We start from the raw sequence: 24,383 nt of genomic DNA on the forward strand, positions 1-24,383 counted from the left end.
AGACCACTAACAGGAGTTAGTGCGGTCCAGAAACGAGGGCTGCCACCCAACAGATCATCGCTGCGTACCTCAGCTGTCATCCCCTCCATCCTCATCTTCTTTTTTTTATATATATATTGTCCAGTTGAAGAATGTAAATGTTCTCAATACTGTTCATCCTGTTTGTTACCTTCGCACTGTAAACATTCCAGTTAACCCCGCCCCCCCCACAGCCGAACCACAACAGCTTAAATAAACCATTGGGTCCGCATCCCTTCAAGTTAAAAGCATCTAAATTATATTAAATATATCAACTGTATATTTGATTTTTCATAAATAAACTTTACCAAAAAAAAGTCGTCTTGTATTTTCATTTATTCCAATTCAATGGTAAGAAATGATGAAATGATCCGCCTAAACCATGGATTTACAACTGATGGCGGTCCGTCAGCAAACTGAGGTAAGGAATTGATTGAGAATCTTAATCGACCCCAAAAAATAAAATATTTTTATTGAGAAACATTTTTATATTTTTGATTCCAAGGCTTAAGATGAGTGTATGAAGGTAGAAGAGCTCATTTCAGATCATTCATGACTTCAAACTTCTTTCTAGTTCTTAAAACAGCTTCTTCAGACTTCAGTAAACTTGTGGTTGATAGAATTCTGTTGCGTCCACAGTGAAGAAAAAGCACAAAAACACAATGAGCCCTCCAAGTTTTTAAAACTTTTTTTATTGTTTTTATTTTTTTGCTCATTTTTAAATTATTTATATTATCTACAAAGTAAAAGTTTTAACTTAAAAGTTACATATGGGTCAGATGAGAAGTGGGATCTGATCACCTCGGCTTTTAGAATTTGTCTTTTTTCATAAATAAAGGTTTCTCTGTTTCCCCTTGGCTGCTAAAGTCTGTTTCGTTCACAGGAAGTTTCAGGTCGTGTTTAGTTTTTAGTTTTGGTTAGAAACTCGTGGTGTGGTCTGGAAACAAACGCAGCACATAGCAGCAGCAGCAGCGAACAGTAGGATTAATACTGTCTAAAAGTCGGAATCTTTTCTCTCTCTTCAAAACAAGGTGCAGACAAAATACTAATTCCAGTTGAATCCTCTTCACTCGGGATGACCTCCGTCTCTTTTACATCCTAACTTGGCAAACGCTGCACTCTGTGGCCCTGTGTGTGTGTGTGTTGTGTGTGTGTGTGTGGGGGTGTGTGTGTGTTGTGTGTGTGTGTGTGTGTGTGTGTGTGTAGATGTGAACAGGGTCTCCACAGAAACAGTCCTTCCAGTAAAACTAACTTGTTAGAATTTCACTGCATTAACTTGTTAACATTCTCTTATTGCCTAGTCTGGGAGGGGGGGGGGTCTGATGTGAAGCTTATCTGGCAAAGATGATAAAAGAGAGGAGGGTGGAAGGGGGGGTTCAGTCTCCTCTTCATGGCCTGCTGATGAAGGCTCTGGTTGAGAAGCATGATGCAGAGCAGGTCCCTCGGCTCGCTGGCGCCCTCTATCTACAGCTGCTGCTGATGAGGTTGCACTGCAGGTAAAACAAGAATGACGTCAAATATTTAAAAGGAAAAAACATTCAAAAACAACTGTAGAAAATAGCTCATTCATCACAGGAGTTCAATTCTAAAATAACCAAAGAGGACCTGGCTGCAGACAGAAACCAGAACTGGAACCATATTCACTCAGTGACCTTGTTACCCTATAGTGTACTTCACAGTGGCGTATATATATCGCTAGAGATGGCATGCTAGCTTTTTGCGTATGCAAACTTGGACGCCACTTTGGAATGATCAGATAGATGCCTGTTTACTACAATGCTACAATTGCACAAACAGCTAGAAAAACAAGGATACGACTTTTCTCTAGTAAATTATTGGCATCAGCTGATTAAGGAGAACTTCTATTAGGAAGATTTAATTGAGTTTACTCTCAATAGTGAACGTTTCGGCTGGTAGCCTATTCAAAGTCAATGGCAGCTTTAGACTTGGCATTATTTTCATGTTTTCTGGACGCATAGCGCCCCACACCCAGCTTCACAGCGCTTCTGTGTCCGGTGTGAACCAGGCACAAGTCCACCCATTCTGCTACGAAAAAAAAAATCTTTTTTTGAGCTATAAATCATAACAGTTATGTTTTTACAGTTTTAAGCTTTATTTAGTTCAAGTTTTTTCTCTAGTATGTAATATCGACCACTTTATTTGTCTTCAAAATTACAGTTTTTGCCCCTATTTTAACTTATAAGGTCAACAACCAATCAGGATGAAGGACACATTGTGCTACCAAAAAGAGAAAAAAAAATGCCCAGAACACAATGAACTGCTAATAATAGTTTTAAAAAAGTTTAAAAAAAAAGGCAACACCTATATTTATAAAAAATACATTTAAATACAAGTTTTTTTACAAATGAAAAATTGTTTATATGCGATGCATTGTGGTCTATACTTGCCAATCTAGTGAGCAGTGATGCGTACTAGTTTTTCCACTGAGACTTGAGGGAGATTTCTTGGGCTCCATACTTAGAAATGATTGTTCCTAACACCCCTACAGAGAGACAAATCTAGTGCAGTAAGTAGAACGCTCCAGTATTAAAGGGTTAATACTTAATGTTGGTTGTGGATCAGAATCTCAGCAGCTATCTAGGATCTGCAGCTAGAACCTTCAACACATTTGTCTGGACTTTCCAAACATTGTGAGAATAAATAATTAAATCTCCCTCTCCAGGATTTGTAATATTCTGCTAACAAATGCATGAAACCATCAGAGGACTCCAGTGAAACAGAACCTCTTCGCTGTACCTTGTGGATGTGCCAAGTAAGAGAAATGTGTGGTGGAAGAAACTGGGATTGGGTTCAGAGCAGTCTGGCCCATGGGTCCCTGCGGACCCCCTGGAGGACCCTGGGTGGCCATGAGCATCATGGGGGCGTGGGTAGGCGCCGCGTGGTGTGACGGCACCATCCCAGACTGCATGTGGGCCTGGAGACAGAGCAGAGGGACGTGAAGGAGTTGGACGGCTGAAGAGGACGCCTTGAGCGCCTCTACTCTCACAGCAGGAGACCGCCGACGTTTCTCTGCATCACCACTGAAATAAGAACTTGAACTTTTTTTATAGAGGTCCACAAAAAGTAAAACGAACTGGAATTCTGTCTTCACTTCACAGAGAGAAAAATCTTCACATTAAAAACCGTCATTTTAGAGCATCGTCCACACAAACCGGCTGTAATGAAGGTTTCTGCAGCCAGACGGACGTACCTGCTGCACGTGAGCGATGTGGCTGTGGTTGTAGCCGTGCTGCACCTGCTGAGGGTGGATGTAGACAGCCTGCTGGGCAGAGGGGAAGGACGCCTGGGGGGACTGAGGGTTTGGGCCGGGCGTCATTGAGGGGGGCGTGGGAGCCAAAGCGGAGTACATCTGCTGCTGTGGGGGCTGGCTGGCCATGTGGAGGGCCTGAGCTGCTGCGGCTGCTGCAACACACACACAGGAGCATAGATGCAAAGCTGGACCCGACATGCTTAGGAGTTCAGACACCAAACACTCACCTGCTGCGGCCTGTTGGTGCTGAGAGTGCTGCACGGGGCTGGCAGCGGGGTGGTTGGGGGGACCTCCGTGCTGAGGAGGACCGCCCTGTTGGCCTTGGCCTGTGGGAGTGGCAGAAGGCTGGGGGTGCTGTGGGTGTGGGTGTAAGGTGGCACTGGGGTGAGGGTACTGCTGAGGCATCGGCCCTGCAGACACTGGGACACAGGAGGAAGAGGAGGTTCATCACTGGTCATCCAACGATCATCATCATCATCATCAGGGTCGGAGGATGACGTACCATACATGGTGTGAGTCTGCTCAGGGTACTGAGTAGTTGAGGAAGATACCAGGCTCGGTTGGCCGTGTGTTGGGGGCGCCATCATCCGAGTTCCACCCTGCATCACTGGACTGAAGACGTGCTGAGCCTGCAGGCCAAACAGCTACACTCACTACAAACAGCAGCTTCACAGGAGCAAGACGTAGAATCCCCAACACTTCAGCGGGAAGTAAAAATAATCAAAACGTTGAAGGAAGTGTGGCTGGATAAAAGGCTATCAACAAATAAATAAAATACTTATATTTGAAAAATTGCAGTCAACCAATCATCATCCTCACCGTGAAGTACGTCACTTGACTGACCTGCAGAACGGCCAAGAGAATATCCTCGCCCAGTAGCCCAGGGGCATATAAACAACGGGCCATTCTGCACCACTGGTCATTCACAACTCAGATTTTGAGCACACATCTTATGGGTTTATAATTTTTACTTTTTTTAAAACCTCAGTGGCTGCCATGCTGCATGTAAGAATGTGACTACAGCCTCTAGAATACAAATACCACCACACGGCCATCTGACAATTTTGCAGAAAAACTTCCCACACTGACATTTTGGGATATGTGACTTTATTCTAAACTGTCATGTTCCACAGATTTGGAGTTTTTCTTCATCCTTATCTTCATCAAACTCCTAACTGTTGATGCTGCTAATGTGCCCTCCATTTCCTCAGATGACCTGAAGTCCGTCACCCAAAAAGAAGCTCTCACTCTAACACTGTGATGCTGTTCCCTTGACAACCGCAAACATGAGTTTAAGTCAACAAGCTGTAAAAGGAAAAATAAGGGAAACTTTATCATGTTGTAATCTCACATATTCATCTAAATTCAACAATTTATTTCAAAATAATTCTTGGATTCACTTTAAAATCTGATTTTTCCAACAAGTCTGTATTCATGTACATAAATATAAAATTTTCAAATTAGGATTTTATAATAGATAATTTATGTAGATCTTTAGTCCAAAAAGTGTGTACATCTCTGGCCTAACCCATCCTGACCTGCGTCACGCTCCAGATTCACTGACTTCCATCAGTGGTGAGCAGCTGGAACAGCAGATGGAAGTCATCGGTGTGTGCAGTGAGTCTCACCTGTGACTGGTAGTGGGTCATCTGCTGCACAAGCGGCTGGCTGGTAAACTGCTGTGGGCTGCAGGTGAAGTACTGGGCAGAGTAGGCTTGGCTTGGTGCTACAATCTGGGGTCCGGCTGCTGTGGCTGGGTGCATCATGGTGGGGGTCCCAGGCGGGTGGTGCTGGTCTGACCTCTGCTGGGCCATGTTAGGTACTAAAAGTTGGAAAACACAATCAATCAGTACATTTGACATCAGCGGAGAGGGCTAAAGAGAACACCTTCATCTGTTCCTCAATACAGACCCACTTCCATGAAAATTATGATTTTGGTGTTAATATGTCCAAATGGCATTTTTCTTATGATTAGGGACACATATAAAAAGAATTAAGCTTGAAATTGCATTACTGGGTATTTCTTTATTCATAACATTGTGAATCAGGAGCAGACAAAAAAAAGTATAACATTTTTGTAGATATTATAGAATAAGACTTTCTACACTTATAAGTGGAGTTTTTGGATGCACATATTTCATGTTGTACACACTTTAACAAAGAAAATATAGATATCATTGCAGATATACAATTTTAAATGTTAACGTTATTGCATATGGAGCTTAAAAACAGCCTAATCTACTTTTTTTTTTTTACGTTTTCTTGTGATAACGAGATCCATTATCTCATTATCTCACTTTGCTTTGCTGCAGGTTGAGGCAGAAATGGCAGAAAAATGACCAAAGTCTTATAGTGGACTGAATTGGGCTGTTTGGGTCCACTAGAGTCTGGGGGTCAGTGAATGCACCACATGGACATGTCGTTTGTGGGTTCTGTCATTTAACATGTAGTCTGGAATTTTTGAGATATAAAGAGAGAGGGGAGCCGGTGCAGGAGACAGAATTAAGACGTTTGAGGAGCATAGATTCCGTAATATAAATATAAAAAAAAAAAACAAAAAAAAAACAACTTTTGTGGAGTGTTTTCTTCTGCTGTTTCTTGTTAACCACAAAATAAAGAGACTTAAAACAGGTAAAATCTCGGCATCTCAGTACGGGAAAGGAAAAGATGGACACTACAGTATATTCTTCAGTATCTCGCCATCACAAGAAAACAGTCAAAAAAATAAATAAATAAGGGAGGCCGTCTCCGCCTTCCTTCATGACAGGATGGGGCTTCATCTCCATGCAAAACCACAAACCTGACATTGAATTTTTAGTCTAAAAATCTGATCTTTGAGGCAAATATGTGCACCTTGTATTTAAGACTAGGGCTGTGTAATGGCATGTCAATATGACATGTCCTATGATACGTATCCCAATAGAGTACCAGACAATATTTCACTATTTCTTTAAATTATAACTTAGGAATTATTTGAATATTAATGCATTTTTCACAAAGTAAAATTGTAAAATGTGTTATTTAATCATCAGAACATTAAGCAATCCAACAAAAAAGTAAGACTGAACTACATCTTTAATTTAAAATAATTCAATAAATATCGCCTTGACAGTAGTTGCAGTAGAATCGCCAAATTAAATATCACGATATTTCACTGAATTGATATTTTCTTACACCCCATGTAAGGATTTAAGAGCTCACAAGAAAGGACAAAAAGTGACAAGCGCTCTCACCTTTACCTGGTCTGAAGGGTTTCGACTGGCTGACTGTCATGTGAGGCATCTGAACCTGGTACATGGCTGGAGACTGCAGGAGAAAGGAGTGAAGACAACTCTGAGAGACAATCAACAACAATCATCTCCACTTCAGTTTCTAATCATTTTTGTTCAGATATTTTCACTTATGTTGATGGAAAGCAAACATTGGCCCTTAAAAATTGCTTTGCCAGCTAATCCCTCCCCTTAAAAATATAATAATAACTAATAAGTTGTTTTCTTTACTGGGGGGGAACATGCACCGGGTATAAAAAGTGCATTCGAACCCAAACTCTGCTCATTCCATTACTTCTCCATAACATCATGCAACTCCATCACAGAAATACTGCACCAGCAACAACCAGGCTCACATTCATTTTAGCTTGCAGACGTTTCTCTGGTCAACAGGAGAGTAGAAACTAAACGTGGTTTTCAGAGCATCAATTGCAATAAGAAGTTGGCAAACCAACATCTGATGGATATTTAACAAGCAAGCAGAACATTTCAGTGTCGATTGGGGTTCAAAAGAAAAACAGGGGGGAGGTGGTAAAAAGAAAAAATTTAGAAAAATGCACAAACCTTCCATATTATGCTTTTCTAATGGAGCGAGAGAGACAGGAGGAGGGGAGAAAAGGGAAGAAGAACCACTCTTGTTATGTATTGTCTGAATCTGATGTTGGATCACCAAGTTTTTCTTAAAGCAACACAATTAAAAAGTAACAGCTTTCATGAAAAAAAACAAAAAAAAATTTAATAAATGCTTTGAGAATTCTTACTTTTTAAAGCCTTAAATTCATATTCAGTTGAGTGAAAACATTTTAAAGTACTCTCATGCATCCAAACAAACCTTTGTGAAAGTCAAACTGAGGGAACAGGAATCAATCAAATCATTAGAACATCAGACAGAAGTCACACTGATGAAAACTGGAATTGGTTTTCATGAAACCAGCCTTTCATGCTCGATCTATGTTATGTTTATCTGCGCTCAACGGCAGGAAAGCGCCTCCATGTGGACGGTCTCAGAATGCAGGCGAGTCTCACCTGAACTCCAGGACTGACTGGTGTGAGGGGATACATCTGAGGGAAGCAGACTGGCTGCCCGTACACAGTCTGAGGTGGAGGGACCACGATGGAGGGGCTGGGCTGGCCCTGAGGCCGGGGGGGTGTGGGGGTGTTGGCGGGTTTGGGCTAATAAAAGGCAGACAGGAACACAGAATGAGAAAACAGAAACTTCCTGAAGTTCTGCTAAACAGTTAAAAGCTCAGATTGTCATCAGATTCATCAGAAACCCCGCTGGAGCCTTTTTACAGCCGACCTTGAGCTGACCTTCTCTAAACACCCGTCCAGACGTTTGTTTTTAGACTCACAGCTCAACATACTGCTGCGTAAATGAGACAGAAACTGCAGAAATCTCAACCAAACGTTAGATTCCATCTGGGAATCTTCTGGTTTATCTCTGGACTTTTCAGGCGTTTTGAAACTTAGGATGTATTCAGAATGGAAAAGTCAGTTGGTCTGGACAGAGTTCACTTAATTTGGTCCAGATCGAATCCTGAATAGTGGTGGAACAAAATCGACATGCAGGAGAATCTGATCGTTCTCCTCCTGAACTTTGATAGTTTTCTTACTTGTATTGAGACGACAAAAGAAAAGTTCTCTACTTTTATCAGTTTTGCTTTTCCTCTCCTCAGATTACCAGCAAGTCCTCAGACTTGTTCACAGAGAGACGGAAGTACCGCTGAAATAAGCCGTCATTCAGATGCAGCTCCTGCAGTGGATGCTGAACCTCACTGTACTGGGAGAACCTCTGAATGATCTTATGAACCCAAACATGGAGACATGATTACCAGAACTCTTCAAAATGTCTGAACATCGTCAGGTTGTTGCGTTTACAAACTCATTTAGTACAAATGTCTATGTAGAAGTAAATGGTGGTGGTTGAGTGGGATCTGTCTAATTCTTGGTTGTGAGCTGCAGCAGGACGACACTGACCTGAGTGTTGAATCTGGGCTTGAACTCATTAGCATTCGGGTTCAGAGTTGATTTTCGTACTTGACTGCAGAAGAATAAAAGGTACAAAAGTTATTTTTTTCATTAAGAGAAAGTCCAGAAACTTTTTTTATTTGGCAACTTGAAATTCAAACACGTTTTGCAGAAAAAAAGTTTTGTATTGTAGCCTCTCAAACAGGAGTTGGCAACCTGAGTCACATGTGCCACAGTTGACATGCAGAGAATTGACAACAACTTCATCATAAAAAATTCATTTTAAAGTGACATTTTTTTTCACAATGAGCTTTTTTAGCATCATAAGGAAAGGGTTCATTCACACGGTGTTGTTACTGTGACCTCTCCCACCTGTATAAATACTTTATTGTTTCACAAAATGTACAACACTTTCTATGTCAGTCTTCATGAACAGGCAATTTAATGAATGTGCAGCGTACGGAAAAAAACCCTAAATTTGGCAGGGTGGAATTAAAACATGTTTTGAAACTGAGATTACAGGTGGAGCGTTATGAGCGAGTGATGGAACGTGAGCGCGTTGAGGAGTAGGAATATCATGAAGCTGATCCGCGAGCTCTTGTACACGTTTATGACTGCAAAGCTCATTTTTTGGCATCACAGTGGCTGACATTTATGAAATTATAAGTTCAGTTTGTTGAGTAATAACCAAGCAAAGTCAGATTAAACCCACTTTCTTTCTGTTCTGCAAAATGTCAAAATGAAATGTGAACAAGTTTTTTTTAATTAATATTACAGCTGATTGTCACTTTATTGATATAATTATAAGTAAAAACATTTAGTTTAAAATGCAATAAAAGCACAATCAAATAGTGAATTTACATGAAGTTACTCAGGCTGTGTCTCAAAGACGAATTAGCCAAAATAGCCTTTTTTAAACGGTTGTGAAGTTCTTAGAAACTTTGATGGTGTATTTTCTGACATATTCAATCCTTTTGCTGTAGATATGAAATGCCACAAACGCAGTACTTTTTGTTTAAAACAAACATAGTTCCAATACTATTTCAACTTTGCCCCATTTTCCTTGTGCAATATTGATACCAAAGAACTGTTTTGAGTTAATGCCAATATATGCTTTAAAAAGTTATTTGACCTGCTGTTTATATTGGAAATGATTTGTTTTTCTTGGTATCAGAGTTTGGATTATGCTTGGTAATGGCACAGTTGTTAAGGAGAAAATTTAACGTTGGCACTTGATACCATAAACGTTGCTGACCCTGCTCTGAAGGAAACTTTTAAATGTTTTTTTTTACAGAATGATCTCCAACTTGCCTGTTTGCATTTACCACTGAATATTTACAACAATTGGGATTCTTCTATACTCACTCTTGCACTGCTTCCTTTTTCTCCTCCTTCTCCTCATGTTTGGATCCACTCAGTGTGGATGTCTGAACTCCTTGGGACGTCACGTCCAGGCCTGTCCTCTTCGGGTCTGCTGCTGAAGGAGATGGAGAAAGTGCAGCAGGGCTATCCGGCTTACTAGTGTTTGAACTTGTTGTGGGGGGAACCGGCGCAGCTTCAGAGGCTGGAGCAGAAACCCCTGCGACATTATCTTCAGCGGCGTCCCACCCCACTGCAGATGCTTTGTCTAGAGGAAGATCTTTCGGCTTGTCAGCTGGATCTCTGACGGGTTTGGTACTCACTTCAAAACTTGAGTCTGAGTTTGAACTAGACTGAAGCTGGATAACACATGAAGAGATTAGTCGTGTGTTCTCAATACATTTATTATTTTTTGTGTCATGGTGGACAGATTCTTACCTTAAAATCTACACTAAATTTCTTCAGATTATCTATTTGTTTTCTGTGGTCTGATGGCATCGAAGGAGGTCCTGAAGGCAAAAAAAAGATTTAAACTTTAAGCAATAACATCTATTAAAACTAAGCTGCATAATATTAAAGCATAACCAATAAAATAAGGTTTGAGGCGGCGATGAATGTGTATTCTAAGAATGATTACAATCAGTGGTCTCCAATCCCCAGGCCGACTGGTCATTTGGTCACAGAGAAACTTACATTCTTACTGTTTTGTTTATTATCGGATTCTGAAGAAGTTTTCTTTTGTAAAATTACCAGATTCTCTCCACCAAGTCTGTCAATGACTCACTCTTCAAGCATGTTTGTCTCGTATGTTCAATACATTCACTACCTTCTTAAAGAGGCTGCTCCAGCCAATAATAGAAACTCCCGAGCTAGTAAAGTTAACAAAAAAACAAATTGACTAAAGTGTCACTGAGGAAACAGTAGGAGAGCCTTTAGCTTAAAGGAAAAAGAAAGTTTCATTTAACAGACAAAACCAGGAGTCTTGCCATTTTGCGCTTCAGTTTTCGCAGATATATTTTTAGTGCTATTTTGCATTGTTTTTTAATTTTGACCTGATTACCTTGTTAATTAATCTCTGGGTCGTATTTCCTGTACAGAATGCATTCAGTTTACCAAATGTACAAGAATATTCGGTCTATAATTCTGGACGTATTTTTCTATGAAGGTTTAAACTTTTAAACAAGTGTGAAATTTTTCCTGTCTGTCTAATAAGAGTATAAATTGTGTATTGAAAGGGTTTGACAGCCCCAAAACATATGAAGTAAATGTAAAACGAAGAAGACTTCTTTGCAGATTTCACCTATTGTGAGTTATTTTTAGAACAAAACTCCTGGGATATGTGAGAGAACACTGCACTCAAAATAAGGACTTATCGCTAATGTTTCAGACTCTAATGTTACAAGAACGTTGCTAATAAAGTTGCAAACAGAGTGGATTCACATTTTTAGAAAATACCAGTTTATGACGGTTGTCTTGTTTTATTTTGATGGATTTATTATTTAAAAGTCGGATGAAAGTTGGAATCCAGTTTTAGAGGGTTGACAGACAAACTATGCTTCACGTTAATAAATTCTACATAAAATCCAGTGCACAAATAAAGATTTAAACCAGCAGATGTTTCACAGAAGATCAACATCTCCCTGAAAGGTTAAGGGAAACAAAATCTAAATATCAGACATGAACTTGAAACTTGTTTGTATAAGCCAGTCCATCAGCGGCCTGAAAAAGTTTGGGGACCCCTGATTACTATGATGTGTTAATACGAAACATTCACAACTGAATCTTCAGACTTTTTACGTACCTTTACAGACCGCTCTATTAATACTAGGTGAACTGTCCAGGGACTTGATGTCCTTGTTTGCTGACGGTGGTGTCTGTCTCGTCTCCTGGATGCGACATTCTTTAGCTGCACAGAAATATTATGATTTTTTAAGCACAAAAACTGAGCAAGCGTTCGGAATTTTTTAACAAAATATTGGGAAACGTTGAAGTTACCGTCTCCTGTTGGAGACGTGACCATACTCGGGGTGGGGCTAGTGGTTGTAGGTGAAGGAGCTGATGTCAGCGCTTCAGTGGCTCCCATCTGGGGTGAGGGGAGGGAGGAGGAGCCAGGGGAGCTCCCCCCCATACTGTTTTGTCGTGGTGACCGAGGGCGGTGAGCTTAGGAGGAGATGAAAAGAAAAATGATTTAGTTGGAAAATCAGAATTCTAGACTCATCTACAAACCATGATAGTAATCACAAACACTAATGCATTTAAGAAATATGAGGACTTAAAAAGAAATCCATCAATTACACAAAGCTAGAAGTAGGAAAAGTTTGTCAAAAGTGTACTAAAAGCTGTACTAAATCTATGCATGGTGTTAGTTCACCCATGTTTCATCTCAATGTGCCCCCTACTTTACTCAAATCTTTCTAATTTCACCTCAATTTAAAAAAAAAGAACACAAAACTCCCCATATGACAATAAAAATGTTCATTCGGTAAGTCAATAAAGTTTACGGAGTGCCTTTCACTCGTCTGATGGTGTGATGCAACATTTGATCAGTTTGTGGAGTCGACCCCAAAAACACTCCTACTCTTCACTGCAGCTCCACAGATAAACTGCAGTCGTCAAGAGTTTAAGTGAATGTCTTGGTCTGATAAGCTGAACGCAGCTAATCACAAGTTAACTGATTACTCCATTTTTAACTCCAAGCATTTAAACATTAAATCTTAATTGAAAAAAACAAGAAAATGTATAACTACTTTGGTTTATTTTTCTAAAATATTTTTAAAAAAAAGCTTATTAAGTGATTCATGTATTTTCATTGAAGTATTTTCATTCAGAGCATTTACCTCCACTGACTACCGAGGACCAGGTTCCTCCAGAAGAGTTGTTCCTGTTCGGTGGAGCTGTTTGCGCCTCTCCTGATGAATTGTGGGAAATCAAGTCCACTCCGGGGGGGATTCCACCGATTCGAGAGGGCGGCACTCTGTGTGAACGAGGGGTGCGCTGAGATTTCGGAGACATCCTTGGAGGGCCTGCAGATACAGGAAGCACACCTTCGTAAGCAAACAGTGATAAGTATAACATTTGTTTTTGATCATTGTAAAAGTTTATTTCAATAAGATTAAAATTTAAGCCCCACAACCTTAAAAGTATGTTTCAATGTCCCTATTCAAATGGTGAAATAAATGTTAATAAAGAAACAGAAACTGATCCTGTAATGATAAAAAAAACATACTTCAAACCAAAACAGACACAAAACAGGAAAAAAAAAAAAAGACAACTACTTTGAAAATGGTACCACTTTTAAATCTAAATCAGTTTTCACTCACGGGATTCAGTATCATATCAAAGCAAATCAATCTGTTTACATTGCTGCGTTTGAGTGCATGTTCTCTATTGTATGTATTACATTAGAAGCACCAGGCTCTAAATTATTCATCCCACCTTTCAGTCAGTGCATTAGCAGAACTCATTTCAGTTACAGTTACAGCTGCACAAGCTCATTAAATCCAAACACTGTCCTGGTACCAGATTACAACTGTGCAATTCACCAATTTGGGGATTGAAAGATTTACTTCTGCACTCAACAACATTTCCATTTAAGGTTCTGTCAATTACTTCCTGTATTCTAATAACCTATTACACAGCTTTATAGAAAAAAAAATCTAAAAAAAATACTGTTACGTAACTTTTTTGAGTTAAAAAAAAAAAAAAAAGTAAAATTAATAACCTTTGAGGTTCCTCCTTAAAGTTATGAGCATCTTTCAATAATTACATCCAAAACTGGTTTGACAACTTTTAAACTGTATAGTTTGAACCAAACCAAAATTATTTTCAACTTCTATTGTCACTGTACAGATGTGCAAAAAGAATGTGTTTACTTTGACTTCAATAATGGTTACAAGGCTAGTTTTAGCAATTTTTACTAATATGTCTGATTTGGTTACTTTTTGATCTTCAGCATTTGCATTTACAGCTGTCTGAAATAACACCTTCGCATATGTGTATAAAGTACGGTTGAGTAGCTAGTGATGGTCATGCAGAGAAATAAAAAAAATGATGGAAAAAATCTGTTTTAAATATAAAAAATTAAGTCAAAACTCCTTAAAATTTCCATCTTCATGGGTATTTTCAATCCAGTGACCTGCAAATGCAGAAACAAAACAAACAGCAACTAAAAGAGTTTAAAAATAAACTAAAAAACTACAATGGAATATTCATCCATCTGTATCCTTCTACTACTAAATATCTCACTGACAGCCTCACAAGGCTGTACAGTCGTGGGTTTTGTGGAATCAAAAATAATCAGTCTGCTTTGCTGCATACAAGGTGAGAAACTGGTGACTTTGCACTTAGTGATTGAACCTTTGTTAGGCAGAAAGCACAGAAGAAGCACAACACCTTTATGCACCCACATGCCAAGATGAAACTGCCTAAATGACTGACCAAGGGTCAGCCTTAAGTACTTATAACTTAATGTAATTTGGCATTAAGTAAACAAAGATAAATGCGTTTTGGTTGATCTGTCAAAAAATCTGACCCCAAATCAGTCTGAGAAAGCAATTTCACCACTTCTGTTTCACATTAGACCTGGGCAAATTTATTATGAAAGTAGCTTTTCGTCGTATTTATTCACTTTTGTAACTTTTCTATTATTGTTTAGAGAGTGTGACCAGTTCAACCCCTCAACTTTCATGGAGTCTTTGCCCAGGTCTGCTCCACAATCATGTGGATACCTTCTGAAGACATGCGTTTGGGCAGAGTGGAGGCTGGCGACGTGGGCCCATGGTGAGAAAAGGAGGATGAAGAGGAAGAATAGGAGGGATGGGACGAATGAGAGGAAGGCCTGGAAGGTCGAGAGGGGGGTCTGGAGGGTGGTCTTGTGGGCGTGGTCGCCCGAGGAGGCAGAGAGGAGGGGCCAGACTGGTAACGAGAGGGGGGACGAGAGGAAGGAGACGGACAGGGTGAGGGCCAATGGGATGAACCTAAAAGAGGCAAGGACAAATGATCAAGGATGACAAACTAGTAAAAGTGGAGGCGGAGGAAGAAACAAAAAGGTATAGCAGTCATAGAAAAAAGGAGGGTTGGCACAACTAAAGCAGAATAACATGAAATGTTTTTCTTAAACATTAAAGATCTGAAATATTAACCGTTACTAAAACTATAAGAAAAAAAGGATAGAAAAAAGAACAATGTAACAAATAAGAGGTGGCCACATCTACATCACGCCACAGAAAACATTTCATTAACATCAATTAGTTTCAGAAGCTTTTTTTTATTAGTGTAAACCCCTGAATTGCAAGTTCTGCATTAAACATACCTCCATTGACCACTCGCTGGTCAGTCCCAGAGTTGGGACTGTAGTCGTGGGGTCCCGCTCGAGGAGCTGAGGGTCCAACAGAGCCTTGACCCAAACGAGGCGAGTTCTGACGCCCTGTGCCCCATGACAACGGCTCCCTGTTCCTCTGACCAGGTGGAACATACTTGTTCTCTCTGCAAGTAGACACACAAAAAAAGAAGAGGGTTTTCAGATAAACACAACATAATTTTTCTTTACTGATTTATGCTCTTTGAGGCACGGAGAAAGCAGTTTTGTAAACTAGTGGTGTAGGGAAAAATCGATTCACCAATTTATCGCAATGTTAAATTTGGCAATATTTGTATCAATGCTGATCAGATGATATCAAAGTGTCAGTGTCTTACTTTTCCACCTTAACCAGCACACTGAGACTCTTTGAACAGCTCTACACCAAACCCACACAACAAGATCTCATGAGAACCAGCTTGTGTTAAATGTTCAGCCAGCCTTGTGGTTTTTATTATGAGACATGTACTTCTTTGTTTTTATTTGGGATGGGCATCAATCCGAAACTCTGTGCCATGTTGCTCCCAGTATCATAAAATCCAGATTGCTGAGCTTCGTAGCGGGCTCAGATAAAAAGAAGTGATTTTGAACTAAGAACACATGAAACACTGTACATGTTTAAAAGGAAACTATTCAGTTCGGACACAAAAGTAGAGAAAGAATCTGGAACATCAAAAGTATTGAAATCAATGATGTTAAAAAACATATATGTGAAAAACTTAAAATGAGTTCTTCCACCAGCGATTTCTTCCTTAAACAGTCATCTTTTTCAAATGTTACATGTAATACATTGTGTTTTAGCTTCTTTTCTTTTGTGGAAAACTCTTGTGGTTTACTGTTTTTAAAATATGCAATCAAATGTAGAATATTTTTGGACTTGTTGTTAGACAAGCAGCTGCTGAAATCCTGGCAGTGAAGGAACTCTGTGGTGTGACCAGCTTCAGTTTCTTTTTTTTTTTTTTAAAGCACATATTCACTTTTTCTCCTAACCACAAATTCTGGGCCTACATGAATTTATGGAAGTGCATGTAGATTTTAGATAACAGGCAACAACCTCATAAAGTTCACTTTTAGGAATAGTTCCTGCAAAAAAGAAATGGTAAAATATATTGTAAATTTTTATCTACTGCTGTATTGAACTTGAAGTGTAGAACCACTGAAAAAGACTTTAATGCTAAAATCACCACATGCTGTTAGCCCCCAACTACACCTCAAAGCAGAGATGTGAACATGACGATGCTCTCACCTGCTCAGTGCATGAGTCTCCCTCTCCCCTCGCACCACAGCAGTGTACTTTTCCTCCTCAGTGCGTTCGTCGTTCTCCAACGCCACTCGGGCCTTGTACGAGGCACTGGCCTCAATCTCCTCTGCCAGCTGAGCGGCGCGAGCTTCTCTCTTCAGGAACTCTTCAGAGTTGTCACGCTCCAAGGGGAGTCTGGGAAACAAGATCAAAAAAGTCAAGAATAGTGTAGAGTTAACATGCATTTCCAGGGCTCCAAGTCTCTGTGTAGATGAAGCAGCAGAGAAATTGAGCAGGAAAGTCAGCAGAAAAGACACTAGAGCTTACGTATATGTGGACAGGCTGCTGTCATACGTGGACAAGACTCCATACTTCTCCTCGTTGTACTTGAACATGTCATTGGGATCCCAACCGTTTGACTGGTTTGAGGATAGAGCAGAATTTGACAAAAAAGGACTCAATAAATGCCCAAAACTGAACATGTCAAACAGTTAGTCAATACTGTGGTTTAAATGACAACTTCATATCTACCACATAAACATTTTATAGTCGTGTTTGCGTTCGTTTTCTCACCACATCTGTATCTAGAGACTCCAGGCTGTCAGAATTGTGAGCATCTCCTCCATCCCAGGGCTCCAGATCTTTCTCTTTGTGCTCTCCGTTGATCCTTCCAGTGACGGCTGCATCTGTGAAGTTGTCTGATTTAAAAAAAAAAGACACTTTAGACATGGGCAGAATAAATAAACACTGTTCTAAATTCCTAATAGCAAGCAAAGATTAAGCTAATATATTATGATATTTAGATATTGAATCTACAGGAACATCTGCTCACATGCAGACCTGAATTCAAATAAAAACACAAAAGTGATCTTTAAAATTAATTTGAGCAGCTGCTAAAGCTTGGTTCATTTAACCCAGAAATGATTCATCCAAAATAAAATATAAATACATTCTAGTGAGAAGTCACTGATTTGTTTGTGATTTAAATTAGAAGTTTGTGTGTCAATAAAAAAGGACTTGTTTTATATTGGGTCTCATTGAGTATATGTACTTTGAAGTACTATAATGGTTTGGCCAAACAAAGTTTATTTGTAACAGAAGTAACTCCAACTTAGACCCATAAGGAAATGTGATTGCATCTCTGCAGTTATTCTCAGACCTGATACTGATGGTCAAGTCTGTCAAGTAGTTCGGTACCACAATTTAGAGCAGTCCGAGATTAAACTTCAATTTAAAGACCTCCGACAAAACAAATAAATAAAATCGAATGAATCCTCTGCCCTTTAATGGTTTGGTTAAAAGTTCTGCAGAGGAAGTCCAACTTCAGGACCAGCATTGTAACAGAAGTGAAAATGCACAATCATAAAGGTCAGCAAAAGAAACACTAGAAACTGAATTAAGAATTCAAATTCCTCCACTATACGACGAGCAAAAAGATTTTATTTTATTTTATGTTCCATTAAAAGACAGCGAAATATGAGCCAGTGGAAGAATTCTCATTCGTCTTTTATATCTGGTGATATTTCATGCCGACATGCTTACAATTACAAGAAAGCCAAAATAAAGTTAATCAGAGTTAACAGTAAGTAAAAATTCTAGAGAAAAGAAGAGATTCATACATTACCTGTATCAGTGGACACTAGAGCAGAGGATAGAAAAAAAATAGATGACAGTAAGAAGATGACCTCCTCCAGTCATGTTAATAAAGATTGAATCAGTGCAGTAAAAATGTCAATTTTAGTCCATCATAGTTCAAAACAATACATAAAGTCACAATAGGATACATAAATTATGGTTATTTATTCTTTTCTGAATGTTTCTGGTGTGCTGGGGCCAACTTTATATTATTTTTTAAGGACTAAGTACAATAAAAACTCAGTATCGTCTATCCATTCAAAGCGGGAAATGAACAATATATTAGAAATAACTATTAACATAAACTACCTTTTCGAGCAAAATTGGGATCGACGTCTTTGAAAGTCACGACTACAACATCCGACGCTTTGAAAATGATGCTTTCTACAATATCTTCTTTCCTGGGGCCGATGCTCGGCTCTGGGCTTTTTCTGTGGGCTGCATCCAACACCAGGTCACACTGTGGGGAAAACAGTAGAGTTAAACTACAGAGATGGTAGAAAATTTTAGTTTTGCATCCAGACTTATACAAAGAATCCAAACTCATACAAAGAATATGCTCACACTGTCAGTTTAAAGACCCACTCCAATGAAAATTTTATTTTTTTGTATTTATAGCATGTTCTTGTAGCATTTTTCTCATAATGGAGGAAACTTATATAACATTATTTCCAATTAACTGCATTTCTGAGTATTTTTTTATTCAAATCGCGTTGGATGAGGAGCAGATGAAAAGCAGAGGTTTGAAAGAGCTCGGGTTTATGATGCAGTAACTGCCATGGTTAGGCCAGAGTCTCTTAATTCTCCACTTGCAGGCAATTAGACCCATTAATGCCTTCATTTACCTCCCCTGAGCTGGCATCTGGTTCAAAATTGTAGGGCTTGATTGTCTCCAATGTTGTTCGCCATTTTTTTTTTTGCTAAGCTAACGTTAGCTTGGGCTCGTGAGGTGCTTGTCACTAGCAGAAGAGACTAAACTCAAAGGGCTGATGGGAAAATTAGCAGAGCTAACAGAAGAGCATTTCTGATGAACTTCTGCATCCCTGCTGACAATATAACTTAAAAAACAACAAAGGCTTTTTGTTTTGGGCTAAAAACTACATAATCATAATTAACTACCACTAGGAACAGTTTTACGATAGAAAAAAACATAGATGGACTTTAATAGGTCAGTGCTTACACGCTGCTGTGATTATTCATTTTATTTTACAATCGAACAAATTAAAAACTAAATGAATACAGTACACAGCATATACTTGGAAGTCTGACTATTATCTAGCATTACAACTTGTCCAGCCTCCAAATGTTAACGGGACTTCATGACAAAAAGTCACTACATGCAATTCTAATAAATGTAGGATTTTTTGTTTTGTTTTATTCAGTTAATTTGAAAAATGTGTTAAAATCAAACCACTTTTATTTGCTTAAAGCACATATTAATGATAGACACTTGTTTACACCATTCAAACTCACATAAACCAATTACCTGTTAGCAGTGTTCCCTAGAGATATATATATATATATATATATATATATATACTTTTTAAAAGCAGTTTTACATGTTTTTTTTTAAACTGCATTGTGTTCTTTGTTCTGATTGGCTGTTGACCTTGTCAATTAATCTCCTCCGTGCTGTGTCTCCTGTACAGAATGTGCTCTTGTTGCCAAATTCACATTAATTTTTGATCGCGAGGAGATCTTTGTTTTCATTTAATAACACTGGACTTATTTTCTGCAATGGTTTGATCTTTTAAAAATGTGATAAGTGTGTAATGAGGAGTTTTACAGCCTTAAAAAATTGTTTATCCTACTTCGAGGATTTCGAAAATTCCTGCAATAACACTGTACACTTTAGCTGAAGGAAACCAGAGTGTACATATCCCACGTTAGGGTTGTTATTCCAAAAGGTAACTAACTCTAAAATCATTGAAGGTTACCCTGTCCTGCTTGGTGTCCTGAGTCATTTGGGTTTCTTTTACATTAGATGTCCCAGACTCAAACCTTTGAGACAATCCACTAACATCTGCTCCCCCATCATAATAATAGGCACAGTGCAGTCAGAATGGCAACATTTTTCCAGCATCAGCCAAACTCATCTGACTGCCAACTATAAATACAAGCATGATTTGTAAATCTGGAAAAGATTTTTTTTCCACTGCTTCACAGTTCAGTGGCGGTTTAACATTAAACTCCATCTGATATTGCAATGGTTTCTGGAATCATTGCATGTGTTCAGTCAGAGAAAACTATCCCACTGATAATCATCAGTATTTTTCCCTGTTTGACGTTTGCTTATTTCCATGATTAAATTTGGATCTGGTCATCTTTGCAATCTGGAAAGCATTACTGAAACAAAAAACACAGAGCAGCTCGGAAGCTCAGATTTGATCTGAGCTCCAATTGTTTTGAAATTCTTTCCTCAACTTAGTTTTGACCTTGAAACATCTCATCTGTTCAACAGGCTGTAAAAAATGTGGTCCTTTTAAACCATCTGGATTACTCTTTAACCCACAGCTCAGTTTTGTTTTTTTTTATTTGGTTGCCAACTTTTTTTGTCAGTAGGGATGCAGTGCATCCTAAACAGTAGTTTTTAATGGAAAAACGTCTGGCACCTCAAGAAAACATGTCATCAAGAGATAAGATATCAGTCAAACTTTCCCACATATTTTATACTATTAAATAATAGCACTGACCTTCATCAACATAAACGTAATCCAAGTAAAAACACAGGATTAATTTATGCTGCAATGTTAAAAACATGAACAAGTTTCTTCAAAAAATAAGTCAATTACTGCAGCTTCTAAAATATATATATATTTTTTTTTTTAATGTAGAGAAGGGACTTTCCTTTTTTTAGTGAAAAATTGAAAAACGAAAAGCACAAAAGTTGGAAATGGTTGGAATATAAATGTGAAAATTTTGGATTGGTCAAACAGTTGCATAATAGAAATGATGGAAAACATTGTTACAGAGTCTCAAAGTACTCCCGTACCCTCTGAGCATTCTTTGCAGTGTTGACTCAGTCTAAATAGAGCTAACAAAAACATTTAAATATTTTTGCAAATGTGAATGTCCAGTTTAGACACAAAGCTGTTATAAAACTATATGCAAAGTTTTTTTTTAACCTGACATAAAAAATTCTCATTTGTTTATGAGAGCAAAGAATTTTTAGGCTGTCTGAATGCAGTTCCTACTTCTTAACTATTAAAAAACCGATATAGTGTGGGACGATCTACTTTTCTAACATTTTAGAAGCAATTCAGAAACCATCCTCACTACCTTTTTAAAAAAAATGACAAATATGACATCACTGAATTTACAAAGTAAAAACCTAATAAAAACAAGCATTTTACAAAGATTATTTATGAATCTGTTGTGCTCTGATGGTTTGTTTAAAAAAAATACATTAAATTACATTTTTTTTCCACAAAAATTGCTCAAATGCAATGCATTATGGTCTGTATTTGCCAATCCAGTGAGCATGGATGCACAATTTTTTTTTTTTTGCAGAGACTTCTGGGAAATTTCTAGGGCTCCGGATTTGTAATTGTAAATTTTGATTCAGAATAATAAAATATTGAAAACACTATCAATAGTGCACCATGTAGTGACAGAATTCAGACACAATCTTCGTTTCTTTTAGATGCGCTGCCATCTTTATTGTCATAACATAGATGCAGCAACATACTTAAGAATAATAAACATGAAATACTAAAAGAAAAGTGTCTTTCTAGCAGTCTTTTATGTTTAGGGTCATTCTACACTGGTGTTTTTCATTGCTGTGGTAAAATTGTTTATTTGAACAAGATATTTACATATATAAAACATGTTTGACCTTAAAAAGCTCACACATAATTTATTGAAAAAATAATGACCAAACAATATTACACCAGGATCAAAGTTGTAATAGGGTAAGTGCAGAATACAGTTATTTCATCATGTTTCCTGTTCTTTACTCACCTCTGGACCGTATGTCTTAAATACGCCTTCGTACACCGAACCGTTTTTTACCTCCAGCTCACACTTTGTCCCCTGTAAAAAAGCAATCCTGTTAATTAGTCTATGCACCAGCCTTTTTATCAATTAATGCAATCATTATAAACAAAAAAGAAACTTCAAATGGGATATTGGTTACAACAAAGACAACAAAAGAATCAATCTTATCTTTGTTTATGTAATCAACCGTTACCTGACAAACATTCCTTGTTTAATTGGGTCTAGCCCTTCTAAAAACACAGTATGTGCCAAACTTCTGGTTATTTTCTTTGCAATACTTTTGATTTACGCTTAATGATTAGGAACTTTTATTGCCCATTAGACATAAATAAAAAAAGGCAGAGATTGCAATAAAATCAAGATAAAGTCAACATACCACCACTGATGTCAGAACGTGGACCATCCTCATATTTGCATAAACACCACTAAAAATGACCTAAAAACAAGAAAATGCACATATAATCTGATGATTAAAAATAAAAAAAAAATAGAATAGCTGAATAGTAGGTCATATCAGTATGTTATATTGCACAAAAAATCCGTTCCCTTGAGAATAAAGCACAAAAAAAATATTTTAATTAGCTTTTGTGACCATTCTCAGCTACTTTAAGAACTTTTTTAAATCAATATATTCAATACACTTGCAGATAATAAGGTTTTCTGTATGCAGGCTACTTGAAATTACAAATTAAAATGATTTGCTTATTTATTGCCTTAAAAATTGATAGTTACTTACAGCTGCAGGACCTTTACCACTGTGTCTTCCCCTGAGAAATAAAAATAAAAAGTATTGCTTGAAGCTTTCCATTTACATTTGATGCATTCTTCAATAAACATTGCATGCTATGACGGAATAATTGAACGGACCTGCTCTCTATCACAATAACAGAACGCCTTTCCGTGCGTTTAATGTGAAACAACATGCCATCCTTGACACAAATGTTCCATTTCAATCTAAAAAAACAATTTCAGGGTGGGCCATTTCTGAACCGCCGTGGTTACAGAACGCGTGAGGTGAAACAGGCGTTTAAATGCACACTTTTACATGCACAATCAATGACGTGACTTTAAAATCCGTGCAAAGCAAGAAAAAGTGACTTTCGTTTCGAAACATTACTGGACACAGCAGTTAGGCCTCGCGAGCCGAACTGCAAAACGTTTCACCTGATGACCAGCATGACGCAAGGCCCGCATATCACTCTCTGACACGTTCAAATTTTACCACTTAACATGCATGTCATCTCTTCAAACTAAAACAATTATAAGTGATTATGTGTATCTACTGAACACGAGTCACGGATACATTAAGTACAACTTATTTTACTTCAAGTTTTGATATTACAGACCTGCCCAGATTCTGTCTTCCACCGCCGCTTCCCCCGGCACCGGAGGCGGCCCCACCAGCGGCGTTACCACCGCCTGGCTTACTGCGATTTCCACCGGTCTTCAATGACATAGTGATCCCATAAAAAACAAAGTCTTAAAATGACAACTTTTAGACGCGAATTTCCTCGGTGACAGCTTGCCAACGTGCTAGCAGGCTAATGTCAACGTGAATGCTATGCTAAGACGCTTGCTAACTGGTGCACAGTTGCTCCTCCAAATTAGCAATCTGTACAAATCTTTTTTAAAATAGGAAAAAAAAAATCAGTTTTAAACAGAAGACGCGCTCCTACAATTTCCCCAAAATATGCTATATCACTTGTCAATTTTTTTACGAAACCCTAATAAAGGAAAATATATATATATATTTTCTAAATACGCTCACAGCTAGCTTGGGCTCTTTCCGTTGCTAACAGTGAAAAGACCAAAACAGTCTGAGAGGGACAAAAACCGGCGGAGGGATATAGGAAAGGCGTAACAGCTTATAACATATCAGTTTTTATCATTTATAGATATGCATATGACCGCATTCATTCAACTAGATATACATATATATATGTTTTCCAATTAAAAATAATAATATAAAAATAGACGTGTCAGTTGTTCTTTTAATTTACGCCTGCACATTGGCACTATTTTCAGGAAGTCCATTAATTTTACATGGATGTTTTATGGGATCCACGTGAGCCGGCGACCACACTACACACGGTGGTTACATGCTGACACTTTCTGTCTTTATGGAAACAAAAAGACAACAACACAAATGCTTTCATTTAGGATAGATGCGTTCCAGGCCCGCGCGACCTTGGACACAACAAAGTGATGGATAGGTAATAATTATAACTACAATTTTAAACAAACTTCAGAGTTGTTTTTTTTTTTTTATAG

The 24,383-nt window shown here is 38.3% G+C and overlaps 2 protein-coding genes across 13 annotated transcripts in view; one reads left to right on the forward strand and one right to left on the reverse strand.

The window, feature by feature from the left end:
- Window positions 1–690: 690 nt before the first annotated feature.
- On the reverse strand, window positions 691–23,926 carry atxn2 (ataxin 2). Of its 11 annotated transcripts, none has more exons than XM_036213451.1 (26): window positions 23,459–23,926; window positions 22,849–22,879; window positions 22,489–22,548; window positions 22,077–22,148; window positions 18,426–18,576; window positions 18,106–18,120; window positions 17,055–17,179; window positions 16,809–16,900; window positions 16,488–16,676; window positions 15,197–15,369; window positions 14,613–14,861; window positions 12,723–12,908; window positions 11,908–12,045; window positions 11,687–11,791; window positions 10,324–10,394; window positions 9,892–10,244; window positions 8,536–8,599; window positions 7,585–7,731; window positions 7,123–7,140; window positions 6,523–6,595; window positions 4,918–5,111; window positions 3,792–3,933; window positions 3,517–3,708; window positions 3,230–3,441; window positions 2,776–2,953; window positions 691–1,508 (listed from the first exon to the last, which is right to left on the reverse strand). In XM_036213451.1, the coding sequence occupies exons 1-26, from the start codon at window positions 23,566–23,568 to the stop codon at window positions 1,483–1,485; spliced, it is 3,366 nt and encodes a 1,121-aa protein (XP_036069344.1). In that variant the 5' UTR covers window positions 23,569–23,926; the 3' UTR covers window positions 691–1,482. The 11 variants fall into 11 exon arrangements, with proteins under 11 accessions (XP_036069344.1, XP_036069341.1, XP_024131674.1 ...); XM_036213448.1 differs by having other exon boundaries at window positions 6,529–6,595; window positions 11,881–12,045; XM_024275906.2 differs by having other exon boundaries at window positions 3,792–3,918; window positions 11,881–12,045.
- A 265-nt stretch (window positions 23,927–24,191) lies between these two features.
- mapkapk5 (MAPK activated protein kinase 5) overlaps window positions 24,192–24,383 on the forward strand; it is a 15,312-nt gene continuing 15,120 nt past the window's right edge. The window contains exon 1 of one of the 2 annotated variants that reach the window (XM_024275912.2): window positions 24,192–24,325. The gene's annotated coding sequence lies outside the window, so the exon portion shown is untranslated. The remainder of the gene's footprint in view (window positions 24,326–24,383) is intronic. The other variant, XM_024275911.2, reaches the window with a different exon arrangement.

This window comes from Oryzias melastigma, linkage group LG9 (assembly GCF_002922805.2).
Source record: "Oryzias melastigma strain HK-1 linkage group LG9, ASM292280v2, whole genome shotgun sequence".
Classification (NCBI taxonomy): Eukaryota; Metazoa; Chordata; class Actinopteri; order Beloniformes; family Adrianichthyidae; genus Oryzias; species Oryzias melastigma.